Genomic DNA, 23,289 nt, shown 5'->3' on the forward strand with positions numbered 1-23,289 from the left:
GCACCATGAGCTAGCTAGTATACAGATTGAGTTGGCAAAACCCCAGATCACAGATTATTTTTTAGGCAATGATTAAATGATTAAATGATTAAATCGTGATGATATCTGATCAAACACCATTTAATACATTTTTCTCTGATAACATGTATTCTATTCAAAGACAGCCTCATGGATAAAAAACAATAAGCTTTGCTATCCAGTGGATGCAGTCAGTGGGCTACCGATCATTCATCTGTCTGACAAATAGGACTTTTTCATCCCATTTACTGTGTTTTTATTCCTGGCCATCTGGCGTTAACATTGCCCTAAAAGTCTCTCTAACTCCCTAAACTGCCCCATAAGAATGGCAAGCACGTCATTGATGACTGGCGGAGCATCAGAGTGGCTGAACGATGGTTATTTGCTTGCATAATTAAAGATTGCATCTGTTTGAGATTGCATTTGCGTTCAGTATTGGCCCCATGTCTCTGCAGTGATTCATCTGTACAGAGCCAGGGATGTGAAGGCAGAGTGAATCGGGGGGGGGGGGGGGGATTGTAACCCCTGGGCAGCAGTAGAACAGGTGGGCCTGCCTGCAGAATGGGTCTTACTGGGAACACTGCTCTCGGGTTTCCTCAAGACCAGGTCAATTGATGATGGGGAGCATCATGCCCATACTGATTGATGCTGATTAGGATATGTTTTTTTTTATATTCATACAATCATCCATAGAATCATATACTTACATTTAATGATTGTGTTATTGGTATTTTAACAACAATATTGGTATTATTGGTCCAAGAGTGGCATTTCATTACTCACAAACAGCAACTAAAATGTTGAATTATATGGCAAATTATATCAGCGCTACATTTAAGATTGTTTGCTTGATTTTCAGGTCTTAGCCATTATTCACTCTCTCTATTATGTCTGAGACAAATAAGGCTTATAGAGAAGAGAAAACAAGCACAAGGGAGGGGGTTTCTGACTGGAGCGGACCAGGGGCCGAGGGCCATGAGTGTGTGTGACAGAGGTGAGGGAGGTCATGGCTTCCTGTGGCAGTGTGGTTACGGGGAGGTCGGGTGGTGGGGAACCGGTATGCAAAATACACAGCATTAGTCCGCCACCCAAACCTCACTTGGAGAGAAGTGAGATGGATGGTAGGTGCAGCACCTGAGAGCTGATTTTCTCACACACTGTCAGTTCCAGTCTATGGGCCAATCTATCTTCCCTGCCCTGGTGCCTCGGTGCCTCGTCTTCCTCCTGCCTCTCCAGTCAGCGCTGGCTAACCACAGCCACTGACTGCTATGGTTCCTGCAAAAACCCCTCCACCCTTAGAGCCCAGAGGGCCTGGAGGAGAAAAGGCTTCAGATAGGTAATCTTGTAACAATCCCTTTTTATTAAGTAAATCCCACACCAGTTTTTTTTTTACAAACTCCAGTCCTCAAGTACCCCCAACAGCACATATTTTTTGTTGTAGCCCTGGACAAGTACATCTGATTCACCTTGTCAACTAATCATCAATCGTCAAATTTACTTTAGACAGATGGCAATGTTGTCAATAGCTAGCAAAGTTCATCAAAAATAGCTGGCAATGCAAACGTTAGATAGCTGAAATCCGGTGGTCAATCTTAGCTAGCTAGCTAAAGTTATACTGCATCTAAAGTCAATCTGGTGACATCACAATGACGACAAAAGATTTTCCTAATAATTATTTGCCTCCTTTAGGAATGTAATTGTATTTCCAAGCCACCGTAATGCACTTTAGATTCAATCTTCATCAGCGCCAATTGACACTGCGTTGAGTAGAATGCTCAGTCGTGCTTCAGTCCTATTAACTAATGTGACAAAACGTACAACCCACGAATAGCATGAGTGGATTTAGAATGCCATTACTAGATGAACTGTTCTCAGAGGTTTTCTAACTTCTTATTACAAGACAAGAAGTGTGTCATCAGTACATTTTTTTTTTGTAATACATGCCGTTTCAGTGATGGCAAATAATAGCATTGTTGGTATTACCACTATGATTCCAGCAAATCCTTATGAGACAGACTGATGCTGTGACCTGTTCCTATAGTTACTGCTAAACTAACAGAAGTTCATGTGGAGGCAGGATGTTATGGTTTTTTATCTCCAGTTATACAATTATTTTTAATAGCATTTTTATCTTCAGGTACTGTTAGTTAGTTAGTACTATACCTTTATCCCAGAGGTTGTAGAGGCCTCAAGGTTACCTCAAGGTCTTCCTGGCTCCGGGAGTGTTGTTGTGGTCAGGAAAGATGTATGGTGACAGGCATCAAATCAAATCAAATTTATTTATATAGCCCTTCTTACATCAGCTGATGTCACAAAGTGCTGTACAGAAACCCAGCCTAAAACCCCAAACAGCAAGCACTACAGGCGTAGAAGCACTGTGGCTAGGAAAAACTCCCTAGAAAGGTCAAAACCTAGGAAGAAACCTAGAGAGGAACCAGGCTATGAGGGACGGCCAGTCCTCTTCTGGCTGTGCCGGGTGGAGATTATAACAGAACATGGCCAAGATGTTCTAATGTTCATAAATGACCAGCATGGTCAAATAATAATAATCACAGTAGTTGTTGAGGGTGCAACATGTCAGCACCTCAGGAGTAAATGTCAGTTGGCTTTTCATAGCCGATCATTGAGAGTATCTCTACCGCTCCTGCTGTCTCTAGAGAGTTGAAAACAGCAGGTCTGGGACAGGTAGCACATCCGGTGAACAGGTCAGGGTTCCATAGCCGCAGGCAGAACAGTTGAAACTGGAGCAGCAGCACGGCCAGGTGGACTGGGGACAGCAAGGAGTCATCATGCCAGGTAGTCCTGAGGCATGGTCCTAGGGCTCAGGTCCTCCGAGAGAGAGAAAGAAAGAAAGAAAGAAAGAAAGAAAGAGAGAATTAGAGAGAGCATACTTAAATTCACACACGACACCGGATAAGACAGGAGAAGTACTCCAGATATAACAGACTGACCCTAGCCCCCCGACACATAAACTGCTGCAGCATAAATACTGGAGGCTGAGACGGGAGGGGTCAGGAGACACTGTGGCCCCATCCGATGAGACGCCCGGACAGGGTCAAACAGGCAGGATATAACTCCACCCACTTTGCCAAAGCACAGCCCCCACACCACTAGAGGGATTTTTTCAACCACCAACTTACCATCCTGAGACAAGGCCGTGTATAGCCCACAAAGATCTCCGCCACGGCACAACCCAAGGGGGGGGCGCCAACCCAGACAGGAAGATCACGTCAGTGACTCAACCCACTCAAGTGATGCACCCCTCCTAGGGACGGCATGGAAGAGCACCAGTAAGCCAGTGACTCAGCATGTCCCCTTTAACCCAGTCACCCCCACTCACAGTCCCTGTCCCCCTGTTAATCAGAGGCTGCTGCTCTGCTCCTCTTCTCCCCTTTCCCCTCAGAGCCTGTCAGTCCCCTGTGCCTTTGTTCCTGCTTCCTCCATAGAACCTGCTGGTTCCTGCTAACAATTGAGTGAGGGCCCCTCTCTGACAGTACAAAGAGAGGCAGGTCACCTACACACACACACACACACACACACACACACACACACACACACAGACAGACAGACAGACAGACAGACAGACAGACAGACAGACAGACAGACAGACAGACAGACAGACAGACAGACAGACAGACAGACAGACAGACAGACAGACAGACAGACAGACACATGCACAAACCCACATTGAGAACTGTGTTGGTTACTCTACCTTCACCTTCACTGTCTTGCCCAAACTGAATTTTTTGCTGTTTGCAACTCTTTTTACATTATCCAGCCCCTTTGGGGATGTGTAATTCTCCTCTAACCTTTGCCAGTCTGGTAAGTACTGTTAGCACTTTGTTGGATAGAGATTGTAGCAGTAACATGGAAGGATCAGTGAAATTTTGCTGGAATGTCTGAGTGCCTGTCTCACAAGTATGTCCCCTCACGGAGCGAGAGAGCGAGAGAGAGAGAGAGAGAGAGAGAGAGAGCCGAAGGCATTGGGTCATTTCAGTGCGCCATGTGGCAGCATCACAGGACAATTTCAGCAACCTCCATGCCAAGATTAGTTCTCCCTTGAGCTTTCAACGGGTGCATCAGATTTCATCTAGGAAGAGCTGTATGTGCAGATGCTTACACAAATATGCATAGACACACACATACACACACACACACACACACACACACACACACACACACACACACACACACACACACACACACACACACACACACACACCACATGCACACTTATGCACACAAAACACTCACAAACACACAAAGGCAAATTACAATAACTCAAATTTGTTTTTAAATGGGATGAGTACATTGGTTTTTGTGCATGGCAGTAGCGTGAGTAGAGCATCTGTCTATGACCTTGAATGTACACTCCCCCCCTCAACCAGGAGGGGAAGTAGGGAAGATCAGATGGATGCTTATATTGTAGATTATACCCCCCCCCCCCCCCCCCCCCCAGAGACCCATAATGCGCTCAGAATTTGTTTTACTGCCATAACGTATACATGGAAGAGTCTGGGATTAACTCCTGAGAAGCGTTAGGCTACACATGATGTTGCACATAACAATATAGAGTCCCAGATAACAACAAATGTTAAGTGTTGCATTAGGTCATTTGCTAAAATGTTCATATGAATGTTCCCGTGATGTGCAAGGAATGTTTCCCAGAGACCATTCCCTTAATGTCAAATGGAATTTATCCAGAACGTGGTAACATTGTTCTTAGTACATAAGATATTAATGTTCTAGATACGTTAAATGGGAACGTTGCAAGAACATTCATGTGTCCAGTTTTCTGTGGGTTAGGAGAATATTCCATCAACATCCCACCAAATATACAGAAGAACATGGTGGCCAAGTTTTCAGTCTAATAAAAAGCATGAGCTGGCGCACACCCAGAAAATATTTGTGTAGAGTTGCTGACTAACGGTGAGTAAACTGAGTTACACACTCTATATACAAGCTCCCAGTAATGTATTGGGTAAACCAACGTTTCTGCGTCACTGAGCCTTCTTCAGGGACTATTACATCAACATCCCACTAAACATACACGGGACATGGTTGCCATGTTTTCAGAACAGAATATTTGAATGTTCTAGACACAATTCATGGGATCCTGGCAAAAACATTGCGTCAAGTTCAGTAAATCTCAGCTCTGTTAAAACTACAGTCAAGAAAAACTTGAATTAATCATTAGAATTAATATTATTAATATTCTCCACCAACATTTAACCTCTAGCGACGAGCAATCCCGTACCCTGGATCTTAAGTATAGCCTCAAGCTCATTAGCATAACGCAACGTTAACTATTCATGAAAATCACAAATGAAATGAAATAAATATATTGGCTCTCAAGCTTGGCCTTTTGTTAATAGCTATACAGAAAGCCCTTAAATTGTTGAAATTAGTCAATCAAATCAATAATGAGAGAATAGTCAAATGATCTGATATCTTACACGGATAGGGTGGTATAGTAGGAAGATTGGGAATCTGTGAACCAAGAGGTTGTGAGTTCAAATCCCAGTTAAGGACATGTTGAATAATAATGACTATGAAAACATACAATATAATCATGTATGTCAAATATGTCAATTGAAAACATTGTATGTTAAAAGCACTCTATGTGAACATCTGAAACAGAGCTGTGAATGGATCAGTGTTTCACCAGTCAGGGCCTTGATGGGCTTGGCAACAGTAACAAGTTTACTGAAATATTGCAAGGTTCCCACGAAACATGTCGAGAACATTAATATATCATATTGGGAGAACATGGCAACAATGTTCTGTGTATGTTTGGTGGAATGTGGATGGGATATTCTCCTAACCCCCTAACTGGACATGTCCCATAAAACTAATCTACAACATTAATGTTGCATGTTCTGAGAACAGTGTAACCACGCTCTAGGTATATTCTGCTTTACATTAAGATAATGTTCTAACTTTAACACCAGAACATGCTATAAAGTTTCTCAGAAGGTTTTTGCTAACATAGATATAATGTTCCCCTAACTAACAGAAACATGGACACTCAAACATTAGTGGAACATTATGAGAAACATTACAAAAACGTTCTTTCTCCCTAAAATTATTAGCTGGGGTAAAAATACATTTTAAAAAGACCATGATTTTGGGGATTTTCAATAACTTTCATTCATATTTGACATTTGTATCTTAAAGCATAATTGAGAAATTATGATTTGTTGATTATGATTAATTGTTTTGTGACATTTTGGCCATACCCAGGCCTCCTTAAGGCTCCATAATGATTGATCTGTTGGTGTCATATGAAGCTTTACCGCTTGCTCTGTAATATGAGTAGTATTTTGAATTTAATAACAATTTTCCTACTTTATTTTATGAATATTGACAAATATAAACATGAATATTGAAAATATACAATTTTGAATTTTGATTTTATTTAAATATATATACATTGTCAAACATAATATACTACAGGTACTCCAAAATTCTAAAGTGGGATCTCTGCTAGTTTAACATATATGGCCGTTTTAAACAGATAAATTAGCATAGTAGCCAACGTAACCAATTACAGCCATCTTTTTACCAGCAGAGAGCGACCATTTTGAATCCATTTTCAAGTTCACTCTTTTGGTAATGCTTACAAATTGGAGCATAACTCTAAAAGTAGCAGAGATCCCACTCTGGAGCTTTGAAATGCCCGTAGAGTATACAGTACAACAATATATTGAAAATGTTTATTTATTTGTTGATTTATTTTCTTCTAACAAAATAGCGTAACGTAAAAGAGGGGTTGGGGGGTGGCGGGACACAATGCAAATAGCTGGGGCCTTTGACCATTTTTAGGGCCTTCCTCTGACACCGCCTGGTGTAGAGGTTCTGGATGGCAGGCAGCTTAACCCCAGTGATGTACTGGGCCGTACACACTACCCTCTGTAGTGCCTTGCGGTCAGAGGCCGAGCAGTTACCGTACCAGGCAGTGATACAGGCAGTGATGTTGCTTCTGTAGAACCTTTTGAGGATCTCTGTCTTGGTGTGTTTGGACCATTCTAGTTTGTTGTTGATGTGGACACCAAGGAACTTGAAGCTCTCAACCTGCTCCACTACAGCCCTGTCGATGCTCGTTCCTCCTTTTCCTGTAGTCCACAATCATCTCCTTAGTCTTGGTTAAGTTGAGGGATAGGTTGTTATTCTTGCACCACCCGGCCAGGTCTCTGACCTCCTCCCTATAGGCTGTCTCGTCGTTGTCGGTAATCAGGCCTACCACTGTTGTGTTGTTTGCAAAATTAATGATGGTGTTGGAGTCGTGCCTGGCCATGCAGTCGTGGGTGAACAGGGAGTACAGGAGGGGACTGAGCACGCACCCCTGGGGAGCTCCAGTGTTGAGGATCAGCGTGGCAGATGTGTTTCTACCTGACTGTATCCTTGCAACTTCTCTTGAGCTTTTGGTCTCAATTCCTTATTGCAAAGAGGTTGCAATAGCATTTTTATTTTTAACATAGTCTTAAAGGAGGCCTGAGTAAGGCCAAAATGTCACAAATGTTTCAACTTCAATAAATTATTTCTCAATTATGCTTTAAGATACAAATGTCAAATATACTGTATGTCAACAATACTTCCACCAAAGGTTCCTTCTATTGATTACAGTTTTTGAAAATCCCCAAAATCTTTTTGGTTCTAGTTTTGTGAGCAATCACCCTACTATAGTGATAATATTCAGCACTATAATAATATTTTATGAAGAAACAACTTGGTGGTGCTCAATTGTTATGGAAACATGCTTTGAATGGCTCTAGAGAGAGACAAATGAGTGCGGTGTTGTAATCCTGTACAGTGTCAGAGGATGGACACTGGGATGCCTCTCCTGCACAACACTATGGATGTATATATCCATAGTATATATCTAACCTACCTCCACTCTTACGCTACACTAACTCCCTTGTAGGACCTTTTACACTAGTCATTAATTGCAGGGTAATGTTTGAATTAGCATTCAGCTCCCTAGTGTGGCTGTCTACTGGAACAGTGTAAGTGTTCAGCTGCATTAGATAATGCTTATCATTTACAAATGAGAGGCCAGCAGGCCAACAAGCCATTAGTACACCATGAATAATTTGTGTACGAATCAGGAACAAAGAGGCCCATAGTATATGAGGAATACTAAACATTCAAAATGCATTTTTCCTCAGTCTATTGAAACCTATCCCCAGGGATTTGCCCAATCCTCTTAAATTGCAGGGCTTTGCTATGAGCAAAGTGGACTCTGATTGACTGAAGGTCTTAGGAATGAATCATTTCAAGGCCCCAAGCTATGGGAGCCAACATCATGTTAGCCATGTCCATTGGACTTACTGCTAGGTGTAGGATTTAGAGTTTACTTTCTAGTTACCTTGGTTTGTTTAACATGTGTCTTATTCCTGTCTCTCTTTTTATTGTCTCCATTGTTAGAGCGATTGTAAAAAAAGGAGTGTCGTTTCGCACAGCAACACCCAGTAACTCGTTGTTGTGGGACATCACGCTGGACTCTGGAGCGGATGGCACCATCGCTGTTGTTTGTCAGAGGAAATCTGCCATACCTGGAAAAAGGCAAGTCTGCTGAACATACACAACAATCCCCCCCCAATATACTATCAGCGAACGCCGTTAAACCCACTATGTGTTCAACCATTGGCTGGACCCTTCAAATATGGCTGCTCATAGACAGCTGTACACATACTCTTGAATAAACATTACTGTACTCTATAAGGTGTTAATGTCATGGGTTTGTTAGTTAATTCATTTTAATAGTAGTGTACATGATACAGAGGGTTAGTTACTTCCATTTTGCCTGAGTAAGTTGAAAATAGTTTGCATATGTGATACAATGAGTAGGCTAACGACTCAGAATAAATAGCACTCACACACGATGGCATTTTGACTGGGGCTTAGGCTATCTGACCTGAGAAGAAATCTTATGCTATACAAGCACAGGTCTACTGCTGAGAAAAGCTTAAGTAAATCTGCTTCTTAAAGAGGCCACTGTCCTCGCAAGTCATTAAGTAGTGCTACGTCTGTAAGAAAATCTCTGGAAGTCTCTAATTGCTTATCTATATTGAGTGTACAAAACATTAAGGACACTTGCTCTTTCCATGACATAGACTGACCAGATGAATCCAGGTGATAGCTAGGATCTCTTATTGAAGTCACTTGTTAAATCCACTTCAATCAGTGTAGATGAAGGGGAGGAGACAGGTTAAAGAAGGATTTTTAAGCCTTGAGACAATTGAGACATGGATTTTGTATGTGTGCCATTCAGATGGTGACAAAATATTTACAGTGCCTTTGAACGGGGTAGGGTAGTAGGTGCCATGCATTCTTGACGTTCCTGACACCGGTTTGTGTCAAGAACTCCAACACTGCTGGGTTTTTCACTCTTAACAAAGAGTGGGTGGGTGGTGGTGGTGGTGGTGGTGGTGGGTGGGGGGGGGGGGGGGGGGGGGGGGGGGGGGGGGGTTCTTAATGTTAGGACGGTGTTTTTATTGTTTTGTGTATAGTTCACATGAAGGGCTCCCGAGTGGTGCAGTGGTCTAAGACACTGCATCTCAGTGCAAGAGGTGTCACTGTAGTACCTGGTTTGAATCCAGGCTGCATCACATCTGGCTGTGATTGGGAGTCCCATAGGGCTGCGCAATTGGCCCAGTGTCGGTAGTAGGCCGTCATTGTAAATACGAATTTGTTCTTAACTGACTTGCCTAGTTAAATAAAGGATTTTAAAAAGTATTTATCTTCCCTTTTCAGTATATTAAAGTGTTTCTGTCTCCTTTACAGTATGTTGCTAAAACCTTTGGCAAATACTAAACAATTATTATTATTAACAATTAATTAAACATGAGTGTGCCCAGTCAATGTGAATATGTGGCTTTGTTAATACCTCTTCCGTTCCTAGAAGCCTGTGGGATCTGTTTCTGGTACCATTGCTGCTGTCACAAAGACATCTGGAGTCATGGTGCTCTTTCTGAAGTGTAACCTTTACCTTGCTTGAGGACAATTTACCTTGGAGTTCTGGACAATAGACCAGATTTAGGAACCTGTCCATGAAGGAACAGGACCTTCCATTGACATTCCATGTAATTGACCAACTCTGTGACTTGGCTGACCTTTATGATCTGCTGTGGCCCCAGGTATTTATAGCCTATGAGATGTTCATGTGAATTTAAAGGTGGGACATCTTTGTAGTTTGTCATTTTAATTGGAGCATTATGGCGTCCATGATTGCATTGAGCGTGGCAAGCAGGATACACTTCACACTGATAAGCACGGAGTGATAGAAACACTGACCTGGTAAAAGGAAGTTATTATTGGGTTGGCCTCATTTTCTTGTTTTCCCCATGTGATGGGGATTATTCCATTCTTTATCGAACAGGTTTTTGTGAACATATTTGTGGATGAAGAATAGTTTGTTTGGGATAATCCATCTTAAAATGTAATTTAACTTACTAGACCCCCTGCAGGGGCTGTCTAATGTCACACCTCTTTGGTTTTTTATGGACTTTGGCTCTTAGCTTCCTAACACACTGTGAGTGTTTATGCGGCTATCTGGATATTAACAATGTTTTTATCCTCTGTTTGACAATACATTGCATCAGATTTAAGATGGCCACTTAGTGAGAGTGCTGTCCCTTTAATAATCTGGGGTTTGGAGTACTTCACTGCTTCACCCACAAGAATGACAGAAGGCTATAATGGTGTCCCCCTTTTCACTGTAATGCCAGATTAAAACAGCAAAATCTGTTTTAATGTATACTTTAGGGGATAGAGACCCCCTTGCACATCTTGTTTTTGTCACGCCCTGACCATAGTTTACTTTGTATTTTCTATGTTTTGATTGGTCAGGGTGTGATCTGGGTGGGCATTCTATGTTGGATGTCTTGTTTGTCTATTTCTATGTCTGGCCTGATATGGTTCTCAATCAGAGGCAGGTGTTAGTCATTGTCTCTGATTGGGAACCATATTTAGGTAGCCTGGGTTTCACTGTGTGTTTGTGGGTGATTGTTCCTGTCTATGTGTTTTCACCAGATAGGCTGTTTAGGTTTTCGTTACGTTTATTGTTTTTGTAGTGTTTGTGTTTAGTGTGTTTTTTTTCATTAAACATGAATCGCAATCGACACGCTGCATTTTGGTCCGACTCTCCTTCGTATGAAGACGAAAACCGTTACAGAATCACCCACCACCAACGGACCAAGCAGCGTGTCAACAGGCAGGAGCAGCGCGAGGAGAAGCGCAATAAGGATTTCTGGACATGGGAGGAAATCCTCGACGGGAGAGGACCCTGGGCTAAACCAGGGGAGTGTAGCCGCACTAAGGTGCAGCGGGAGAAGAAACAACAGGAACAGCCCAAGGAGGAGTACAGTATGGAGTATACTACTTGGGAGGAGATCGACAGGTGGGCGGCCGACCCAGGGAGAGTGCCGGAGCCCGCCTGGGATTCGCTGGAGCAGTGCGAGGAAGGTTACCGTAGAATGGAGGCGGTGAAAGCAGAGAGGCGCTGGTATGAGAAGGCAGCACGGCGACGCGGATGGAAGCCTGAGAGGCAGCCCCAAAAATTTCTTGGGGGGGGGGCTAACAGGGAGTATGGCTATGCCAGGTAGGAGACCTGGGCAGACTCCCTGTGCTTACCGGGGGGCTAGAGAGACCGGACAGGCACCGTGTTATGCAGTGGTGCGCACGGTGTCTCCAGTGCGGGTGCATAGCCCGGTGCGGTATATTCCAGCTCCGCGTGTCTGCCGGGCTAGATTGAGCGTCGAGCCTAATGCCATGAAGCCGGCTCTACGCAGCTGGTCCCCAGTGCGTCTCCTTGGGCCGGTTTACATGGCACCAGCCTTGCGCTCGGTGTCTCCGGTTCGCCTGCATAGTCCAGTGCGGGCTATTCCACCTCGCCGCACTGGCAGGGCGACCGTGAGCATTCAACCAGGTAAGGTTGGGCAGGCTCGGTGCTCAAGAGCTCCAGTGCGCCTGCACGGTCCGGTTTTTCCAGTACCACCTCCACACCCCAGCCCTCCGGTAGCAGCTCCCCGTACCAGGCTTCCTGTGCGTGTCCTCGGCCCAGTACCACCAGTGCCAGCACCACGCATCAGGCCTACAGTGCGCCTCACCTGTCCAGCGCTGTCGGAGCCCTCCTCCTCTCCAGCGCTGTCGGAGTCTCCCGCCTGTTTAGCGCTGTTAGAGCCTTCCTTCTCTACAGCGCTGCCGGAGTCTCCCGCCTGTTCAGAACTGCCAGTTAGCATAGAGCTGCCAGTTAGCATAGAGCTGCCAGTTAGCATAGAGCTGCCAGTTAGCATAGAGCTGCCAGTTAGCAAGGAGCTGCCAGTCTGCAAGGAGCTGCCAGTCTGCATAGAGCTGCCAGTCTGCAAGGAGCCGCCAGAGCTGCCTGTCTGCAGGATGCCGCCAAAGCTGCCAGTCTGCAAGGAGCCGCCAGAGCTGCCAGTCTGCAAGGAGCCGCCAGAGCTGCCAGTCAGCATGGAGCAGCCAGGGCCGCCAGTCAGCATGGAGCAGCCAGGGCCGCCAGTCAGCATGGAGCAGCCAGGGCCACCAGTCAGCATGGAGCAGCCAGTCAGCATGGAGCAGCCAGTCAGCATGGAGCAGCCAGAGCAGCCAGTCAGCATGGAGCAGCCAGAGCTGCCAGTCAGCATGGAGCAGCCAGTCAGCATGGAGCAGCCAGAGCTGCCAGTCAGCATGGAGCAGTCAGTCAGCATGGAGCAGCCAGAGCTGCCAGTCATCATGGAGCAGCCAGTCAGCATGGAGCAGCCAGAGCAGCCAGTCTGTGTCGACCAGACTCTTCCAGATCTGCCAGTCGTCCAGACTCTTCCAGATCTGCCAGTCGTCCAGACTCTTCCAGATCTGCCAGTCGTCCAGACTCTTCCAGATCTGCCAGTCGACCAGACTCTTCCAGATCTGCCAGTCGACCAGACTCTTCCAGATCTGCCCGTCGTCCAGACTCTTCCAGATCTGCCCGTCGTCCAGACTCTTCCAGATCTGCCCGTCGTCCAGACTCTTCCAGATCTGCCAGTCGTCCAGACTCTTCCAGATCTGCCAGTCGTCCAGACTCTTCCAGATCTGCCAGTCGACCAGACTCTTCCAGATCTGCCAGTCGACCAGACTCTTCCAGATCTGCCAGTCGTCCAGACTCTCTCAGATCTGCCAGTCGTCCAGACTCTCTCAGATCTGCCAGTCGTCCAGACTCTCTCAGATCTGCCAGTCGTCCAGACTCTCTCAGATCTGCCAGTCGTCCAGACTCTCTCAGATCTGCCAGTCGACCAGATTCTCCCAGATCCGCCAGTCGACCAGATTCTCCCAGATCCGCCAGTCGACCAGATTCTCCCAGATCCGCCAGTCGACCAGATTCTTCCAGATCCGCTAGTCGACCAGGATCTGCTGAAACCGCCAGCCAGCCAGGTTCTGGTAGTTTCTACTACCTGCCTGGGCTTCCTCTCAGTGCTGAGCTTCTTCTCAGTGCTGAGCTTCCTCTCAGTGCTGAGCTACCCATCTGTCCCGAGTTACCTCTGTCCCGAGCTGTCCCTCTGTCCCATGTTATCATTGTGGTGGGTAACCTATTTAGGGACGTTTAGGAGGGGGATTAAAACTGTCATGGAGTGGGGTCCACGTCCAGCGCCAGAGCCGCCACCGCGGACAGATGCCCACCCAGACCCTCCCCTATAGGTTCAGGTTTTGCGGCCGGAGTCCGCACCTTGGGGGGGGGGGGTACTGTCACGCCCTGACCATAGTTTACTTTGTATTTTCTATGTTTTGATTGGTCAGGGTGTGATCTGGGTGGGCATTCTATGTTGGATGTCTTGTTTGTCTATTTCTATGTCTGGCCTGATATGGTTCTCAATCAGAGGCAGGTGTTAGTCATTGTCTCTGATTGGGAACCATATTTAGGTAGCCTGGGTTTCACTGTGTGTTTGTGGGTGATTGTTCCTGTCTATGTGTTTTCACCAGATAGGCTGTTTAGGTTTTCGTTACGTTTATTGTTTTTGTAGTGTTTGTGTTTAGTGTGTTTTTTTTCATTAAACATGAATCGCAATCGACACGCTGCATTTTGGTCCGACTCTCCTTCGTATGAAGACGAAAACCGTTACAGTTTTGATACTTGACTAAAACACTGTTACAGTTGGTTTGTGTTTCGGTGTGTTTTTGTGCAATATTCTAAGATGATTCAATTACAGTAAATCTCTCTTGTTACGTCTTTTCATGTGTTGTGCAGAACTTAAAAAGCTCTTAGAATAAATGATAGAGAACTCATCAGAAGTAGCTTTGTGCTTGCATTTGGCTTTGAAGGGACACACACAGTACATTTGAAAATATTTGACAGTTGGTTGTGTGTAAGTGTTTGATGTGGCGAAGGGAGGGTGTGTGCCAGATACAGGACTGTCTTACTTGAGAGTGAGTGGATGTGGTCCTATTCAGTAGTGTGTTTCACAGGGATAGGGCTTGGGATAGGATGGATATTCTTTATAGTCAATGTTCCAGCTGTGCAAATTGTGCAATATTCCAGCTGCTTAATATTAGAAGTCAAGGGAGATCTCATGAATTCATTGCACCTCACTTGACTCCGAGTTCAAAGTCCATAGTTAAAAGCTGTCTAAACCCATCACTGCACTTACCCATTCTTGTAAATCCCCATGTTTATGATGATCTAAAGTACTGTCAGTTAAAACAGGCCGAACACTTTCAGTAATGCTTTAAAGATGTTTCGCTTTAGAGACTTTGAACCGATTCATCAGATTAGAGGGGATCCTATCCAAGTCCTATTCAAGGCTTTATCATATACAATGAGAGGATCAGGCTATCAGAGAACTTTGCTGCTACAAGCTATCTATCCTATTTAGCCCATGCATGCATTCTCCTTCAGCCTGACGCCTGCAGTGACATGTGTGTCTGTTCAGGGGTAATAGGTTTCAGTGGAGCCGAGAGATTGTGCATCTCATTAATCTGTCTCACAATCAAATCCCTGATGCTCATTTGACATGCTCAGCTAGTCATACCTTACATGTGCACAAACAATGTGATTACTTTACAATAACAGGACATTAATGTGGGAAAGAATATTAAATGACACCCTCTGTGGATAATCTTGTTTTATGCTACTGACGGTGAGAAGCTGAAGTGTTTTGTTGTTATTTTGATGAAGAACAAAAGACCAAGGAAATAAGTAATTATTGGATATTAAAACAGACTGAAAAAAACAACAGAATCATAAATTAGTTGTTTTCTTATTAGGCATGTGTAGGAAGTCACTTTGACAATGCTGATGTTGTTTATTATACTAAACATACGGTACATGTAAGACATAAGCTTTTACAATGCAGTGAAGTCTATCACAGAGGCAAGGTTAGGGTTAATAAACTGGATTCCTCCTGTTTTTCCTCCTCGGTTAAAACAACGCTTCAGAATCAGAATCACCTTTATTCACCAAGTACATTTACATACACTCCAAATTTTATTTGGTGATATGGTGCTGCTAGTGATTGACAACATTTAGAGATTAAATACAGACAGGGAAGTTTAAACAAAGTATACATACATTATATACAACTAGGGTGAGTGAGCATAGAGCTATAAGAGGATGAGCAGTGGATATACAGTGGTTGTGCAATTTTACAATATCAGTATGAATACAGTACCAGTCAAAAGTCCGGACACACCTACTCATTCAACAGTTTTTCTTTATTTTTACTATGTTCTACTTTGTAGAATAATAGTGAATATATCAAATATTGAAATAACACATACGGAATCATGTAGTAACCAAACACGTGTTAAACAAATCAAAATATATTTTATATTTTATATTCTTCAAAGTAGCCACCCTTTGCCTTGATGACAACTCATCCCACACCATCTCAATTGGGATGAGGGCGGGTGATTGTGGAGGCCAGGTCATCTGATGCAGCACCATTAGCCAAAGTACAACCATTGGATAATGAAATAGACTAACTACGATCCTACCAACGGGACATAAAAAACTGTAATATCTTATGTTTCTGCGAGTCGTGGCAAAACGACGACATGAATAACATACAGCTGGCGGGTTTTACGCTGTATCAGCAGTATAGAACAGCCGCCTCTGGTAAGACAAGGGGTGGCGGTCTATGTATATTTGTAAACAACAGCTGGTGCACGAAATCTAATGAAGTCTCAAGGTTTTGCACGCCTGAGGTAGACTATCTCATGATAAGCTGTAGAACACACTATTCACACTATTTACATTCTTTGTTGTGGTCTATTTACCACCACAAACCGATACTGGCACTAAGACCGCACTCAATGAACTGTATACAGCCATAAGCAAACAGGAAAACACTCATCCAGAGGCGGTGCTCCTAGTGGCCGTAGACTTAAATGCAAGGAAACTTAAATCCGTTTTACCTCATTTCTACCATCATGTTAAATGTGCAATCAGAGTGAAACAAATTCTAGACCACCTTTACTCCACACACAAAGATGCATACAAAGCTCTCCTTCGCCCTCCATTTAGCAAATCTGACCAATAATGCTATCCTCCTCCACCAGTGAGTCGGTCAATAAAAAAGTGGTCAGATGAAGCAGATGCTAAGCTACAAAACTGTTTTCCAGGACAGACTGGAATAAGTTCCGGGACTCTTCCGATGGCATTGAGGAGTGCACCACATCAGTCACTGGCTTCATCAATAAGTGCATCAATGACGTCGTCCCCACAGTGACTGTACGTACATACCCGAACCAGAAGCCATGGATTACAGGCAACATCCGCACTGAGCTAAAGGGCAGAGCTGCCGCTTTCAAGGAGCGGGACTATAACCCGGAAGCTTATAACAAATCCCGCTATGCCCTCAGACGAACCATCAAACAGGCAAAGCGTTAATGCAGGACTAAGATTGAATCAGGACTAAGATGATGCAATCTCTATTCCACTCCACACTGCCCTTTCCCACCTGGACAAAAGGAACACCTATGTGAGAATGCTATTCATTGACTACAGCTCAGTGTTCAACACCATAGTGCCCTCAAAGTTAATCACTAAGATAAGAACTTGGGACTAAACACCTCCCTCTGCAACTGGATCCTGGACTTCTTGATGGGTAGGTAACAACACATCTGCCACGCTGATCATCAACAGCGGGGCCCCTGAAGGGTGTGTGCTCAGTCCCCTCCTGTACTCCCTGTTAACTCATGACTGCATGGCCAGGCATGACTCCAACACCATCATTAAGTTTGCAGATGATACAACAGGCCTGATCACCAACAACGATGAGACAGCCTATAGGAAGGAGGTCAGAGACATAGCCGTGTGGTGCCAGAATAACAACCTCTCCATCAAAGTGAATAAGACAAAGGAGATGATTGTGGACTACAGGAAAAGGAGGACCGAGCCCGCCCCCATTCTGATCGACGGGGCTGTAGTGGAGCAGGTTGAGAGCTTCAAGTTCCTTGGTGTCCACATCACCAACAAACTATCATGGTCCAAACACACCAAGACAGTTGTGAAAAGGGCATGACCAAGCCTATTTATAAGGGCACAAGGTGAGACCCAGATGCAGACACAGGAGGCAGATGGTTTGACTCCAAGATGTTTATTAACAGTCCAAAAGGGGTAGGCAAGAGAATGGTTGTGGACAGGCAAAAGGTCGAAACCAGTTCAGAGATCCAGAGGTACAGAATGGCAGGCAGGCACGAGGTCAAGGCAGGCAGAATGGTCAGGCATGCGGAAATGGTGTCCAGAAAACAGGCAAAGGTCAAAACCGGGAGGACTAGTAGAAGAGAATAGAAAAGTTTGAGCATGGGAAAAAACACACTGGTTGACTTGAATATAACACTAACTGGCACAGAGAGACAGGGAACACAGGGATACATAGACCAGGGAAAATAAGCGACACCTGGAGGGGGTGGAGACAATCACAAGGACAGGTGAAACAGATCAGAGTGTGACACTATTCCCCCTCGGGAGACCGAAAAGCTTTGGAATGGGTCCTCAGAGTTCTACAGCTGCACCAAGTTCTACAGCTGCACCATTGAGAGCATGGTTACATCACAGCCTGGTATTGCAACTGCTCGGCCTTCAACCGCAAGGCACTACAGAGGGTAAGCTTCCTGCCATCCAGGACCTCCTATACCAGGCGGTGTCAGTGGAAGGCACCAAAAATGGTCAAAAACTCCAGCCACCCTAGTCATACACTGTTCTCTCTTCTACCGCACGGCACGCTGTACCGGAGCACCAAATCTAGGTCCAAAAGGTTCATGAATAGCTACTCAAGTGGCTACCCAGACTATTTGCATTGCCGCCCCGCCCCCTTTACGCTGCTGCTGCTCTCTATTTATTATCTATGCATAGTCACTTTAACTACCTACATGTACATAGTACCTCAATTACCTCAACTAACCAGTGCCCATGCACATTGACTCTGGTACCCTCTGTATATAGCCTTGCTACTGTAATGTTGCTACTGTCTTTACTGCTGCTCTTTAATTATTTGTTATGGCCAACATCCGGTGAAATTGCAGAGCGCGAAATTCAAACTACAGTATTATAAATATTTAACTTTCATAAAATCACAAGTGTAATACATCAAAATAAAGCTTAACTTCTTGTTAATTCAGCCGCTGTGTCAGATTTAAAAAAGGAGTTACGGAGAAAGCAAACCATGCGATTATCTGAGGACAGCCCCCTGCATACAAACACATGAAAAACATATTTCAACCAGGCAGGTGCGACACAAAAGTCTGAATATCGATATAAAAAATGCCTTACCTTTGATGATCTTCTTGTGTTGGCACTCCAAAAGGTACCAATTACATCACAAATGGTCCTTTTGTTTGATAATTTTTACCTTTATTTAACTAGGCTAGTCAGTTAATACAACATTTGTATTTTGACTGGCCAGGAACAGTGGGTTAACTGCCTGTTCAGGGGCAGAACGACAACATTTGTACCTTGTCAGCTCAGGGATTTGAACTTGCAACCTTTCAGTTACTAGTCCAACGCTCTAACCACTAGGCTACTCTGCCGCCACGATGTCCTTCTTTATATCCATAAAAACTCAGTTTAGCTGGCGCGCGTCAGTCAATAATCCCCTCAGTTTCCTTCCATCAAAATGCATACAAAATGAATCCCAAACATTACTAATAAACTTTTCCAAACAAGTCAAACAACGTTTATAATCAAACCTTAGGTACCCTGATATGTAAATAAACAATACAATTTAAGACGGAGAATCATTATTGTCTTTACCGGAGACAAATACCAAAGAATACACTCTCTTCCACACGCTTGGAAACACTACAGCCAAAATGTGAGCCACCTAGAAAAACTAACATTTCTGGCTCATTTTTCCTAAAACCAGCCTGAAACTCTTTCTGAAGACTGTTGACATCTAGTGGAAGCCCTAGGAACTGCAATCTGGGAGGACTTGGCCTTATAATTAAAGTGACAGCCATTGAAAATAGAGCTAGGCCGAATTGTTTTGGGGGGGATGGTTTGTCCTCGGGGTTTCGCCTGCCATATCAATTCTGTTATACTCAGACATCATTTTAACAGTTTTAGAGTGTTTTCTATCCAAATCTACCAATTATATGCATATCATAGCTTCTGGGCCTGAGTAACAGGCAGTTTACTTTGGGCACGCTTTTCATCCGGACGTCAAAATACTGCCCCCTACCCAAGAGAGGTTAACTGAATTGTTGTTTAAAACTTATTTGGGATAGGTCCGGTGAAAAACGACTTCTTCTTCTCCCTAATTTCCCTAATCTTCTCCCAAAAACCAGCCTAAAACTCTTTCTAAAGACTGTTGACATCTAGTGGAAGCCCTAGGAACTGCAATCGGGCACGATTTCGCCCTATTATAAAAGTGCCAGTCATTGAAACCAGTGGTAGGATAATTTTTTTTTTTTGGGGGGGGGGGGGGGCGGTGGTTTGTCCTCTGGGTTTTGCCTGCCATTTCAGTTCTGTTTTACTCACGGACATTATTTTAACCGTTTTAGAAACTTTAGAGTGTTTTCTATCCAAATGTACCGACTATATGCAGATCCTAGCTTCTGGGCCTGAGTAGCAGGTAGTTTACTTTGGGCCCGCTTTTCATCCGGACGTCAAAATACCGCCCCCTATCCCAAAGAAATTTTAAGGGCTTGTAAGTAAGCATTTCACTGTAAGGTCTACTAAACCTGTTGTATTCGGCGCATGTGACAAATACAATTTGGTTAGATTTGATCACTCTCCTTCTTTGTCAAATAGCCTAGAGGTGTGTTTTGGGTCACTGTCCTGTTGAAAAACAAATGATAGTCCCACAAAGCGCAATCCAGATAGAATGGCGTATTGCTGCAGAATGCTGTGGGAGCCATGCTGGTTAAATGTGCCTTGAATTCTAAATAAATCACAGTGTCACCAGCAAAGCACCCCCACATCATCACACCTCCGCCTCCATGCTTGTTTCCTTGCCCTGCAGTCATGCAGGACCTCGATGGAGGGCAGGTGGCAGCCGATGACCCTCTGCAACCTGGACGATGCTTTGCAGTCTGTCCTTGGAGCATACAAAATTGATAACAGCCAATAGTGTGTCCCATTGCATATCTGACTGAGGAACCCAGATCCTCCCACCCTCCACTTTCTGTTCTTTATTGCTTCGCTTTTTTCTGTTTACTCTGTGATTGATGTGTCAGGATCACTGCTGTGCCACCTTGATTACTTTGGGCTTGGCTGTCCCACCTTGCCTGCTTTTCCTTTTTTTTTAAATGCTCACTACCCGTCCCTCTGTAATGTTTATCTCACCGTACTACAATCACATACTGTATGTATTCAATGTAGTATCAAAGATAATAGCTTGAGCTGAGTGTGTTCCTCTGGCAGTGAGATACCTCGTCTGATCCTGACTCTTCTATCTTCTCTCAGGCTAGACAGCAGTCTACTGGAGGTCCTACAGATGGACTTTGAGGTAGAGGAGCTGAGCAGCCAATCAGACAGCCAGGTGATCACATGGCACCTGGAGTTGCCACCAAACACCAGGGATGGGGGACAGAAAGAAGGTTCCATGAGGATCTACACAACCCAGAGAGACTTTGTGGGCCTAGCCCCACTTGTCATGGTGAGCACGGACTAACAATTAATTTCTAGCATCCATATGCATATAGTATTTTCCCCTGTGACATTTGCATTTGCAAATGTTGTGTTTGGTCTTGGATGTGGCCTCCAGCATGTGGGTACTGTGACCTAATGCACTCTGTATTCTTGACATTCAAATCAAATTGTATTGGTCACATACACATATTTAGCAGATATTATTGCTGGTGTAGCGAAATGCTAATTGATGCCTGTGACATGATTTACCAGGAGGTTGTCAATCTTTGACTGCTGCTTCTCTATTTTAAATTTTTCTATGTTGTATCTTTTAATATAGGACTCCTGCAATTAATCCATCATATAATCTCTGTCACTAAATAGTGAATGTTATAAATTGTGGGAGCAATTTGCATTACAATATCCAATCTGCCATTAGCCCTTTGTGCTACGACAATCAAGGCCCTTGACTTTTAAGCCATTTTCTTTTCATGGGAGATTTACAATATCTGCCTAGTAATATTTTCAACATTATATCTTTCAAAATGTTCCATCTTTTATGATCATTTGTTTGTCCATTTACTTACAAAAAAAAATATTTAATAGATACAGTGCCTTGCGAAAGTATTCGGCCCCCTTGAACTTTGCGACCTTTTGCCACATTTCAGGCTTCAAACATAAAGATATAAAACTGTATTTTTTTGTGAAGAATCAACAACAAGTGGGACACAATCATGAAGTCGAGAGACTGACATTTTTTCTCATTCCTCCTTGCAATACAGCTCGAGCTCAGTGAGGTTGGATGGAGAGCATTTGTGAACAGCAGTTTTCAGTTCTTTCCACAGATTCTCGATTGGATTCAGGTCTGGACTTTGACTTGGCCATTCTAACACCTGGATATGTTTATTTTTGAACCATTCCATTGTAGATTTTGCTTCATGTTTTGGATCATTGTCTTGTTGGAAGACAAATCTCCGTCCCAGTCTCAGGTCTTTTGCAGACTCCATCAGGTTTTCCTCCAGAATGGTCCTGTATTTGGCTCCATCCATCTTCCCATCAATTTTAACCATCTTCCCTGTCCCTGCTGAAGAAAAGCAGGCCCAAACCATGATGCTGCCACCACCATGTTTGACAGTGGGGATGGTGTGTTCAGCTGTGTTGCTTTTACGCCAAACATAACGTTTTACATTGTTGCCAAAAAGTTCAATTTTGGTTTCATCTGACCAGAGCACCTTCTTCCACATGTTTGGTGTGTCTCCCAGGTGGCTTGTGGCAAACTTTAAACAACACTTTTTATGGATATCTTTAAGAAATGGCTTTCTTCTTGCCACTCTTCCATAAAGGCCAGATTTGTGCAATATACGACTGATTGTTGTCCTATGGACAGAGTCTCCCACCTCAGCTGTAGATCTCTGCAGTTCATCCAGAGTGATCATGGGCCTCTTGGCTGCATCTCTGTTCAGTCTTCTCCTTGTATGAGCTGAAAGTTTAGAGGGACGGCCAGGTCTTGGTAGATTTGCAGTGGTCTGATACTCCTTCCATTTCAATATTATCGCTTGCACAGTGCTCCTTGGGATGTTTAAAGCTTGGGAAATCTTTTTGTATCCAAATCCGGCTTTAAACTTCTTCACAACAGTATCTCGGACCTGCCTGGTGTGTTCCTTGTTCTTCATGATGCTCTCTGCGCTTTTAACGGACCTCTGAGACTATCACAGTGCAGGTGCATTTATACGGAGACTTGATTACACACAGGTGGATTGTGTTTATCATCATTAGTCATTTAGGTCAACATTGGATCATTCAGAGATCCTCACTGAACTTCTGGAGAGAGTTTGCTGCACTGAAAGTAAATGGGCTGAATCATTTTGCACAACCCAGAGAGACTTTGTGGGCCTAGCCGCACTTGTCATGGTGAGCACGGAATTTTTCAGTTTTTGATTTGTTAAAAAAGTTTGAAATATCCAATAAATGTCGTTCCACTTCATGATTGTGTCCCACTTGTTGTTGATTCTTCACAAAAAAATACAGTTTTATATCTTTATGTTTGAAGCCTGAAATGTGGCAAAAGGTCGCAAAGTTCAAGGGGGCCGAATACTTTCGCAAGGCACTGTATTTGTAAATGAATGTTTGAGAACAGTAAAAACCTTGACTGTCGTTGAATCACTCTGTCTGTATCATACAATAGACAGTATTTTGAATATGATACAGTTGAAAGGCACTGAAATATA

At 44.0% G+C, this 23,289-nt stretch overlaps 1 protein-coding gene across 1 annotated transcript in view; it reads left to right on the plus strand.

Moving 5' to 3' along the window:
- Window positions 1-23,289, plus strand: part of LOC110525720 (transmembrane protein 132D) — a 57,412-nt gene that overhangs the window by 23,369 nt on the left and 10,754 nt on the right. Inside the window, exons 3-4 of the mRNA XM_036979718.1 lie at window positions 8,446-8,583; window positions 20,897-21,089. Coding sequence (XP_036835613.1) covers window positions 8,446-8,583; window positions 20,897-21,089 — 331 coding nt within the window. The remainder of the gene's footprint in view (window positions 1-8,445; window positions 8,584-20,896; window positions 21,090-23,289) is intronic.

Source organism: Oncorhynchus mykiss, chromosome 6 (assembly GCF_013265735.2).
Source record: "Oncorhynchus mykiss isolate Arlee chromosome 6, USDA_OmykA_1.1, whole genome shotgun sequence".
In the NCBI taxonomy this organism is placed as follows: Eukaryota; Metazoa; Chordata; class Actinopteri; order Salmoniformes; family Salmonidae; genus Oncorhynchus; species Oncorhynchus mykiss.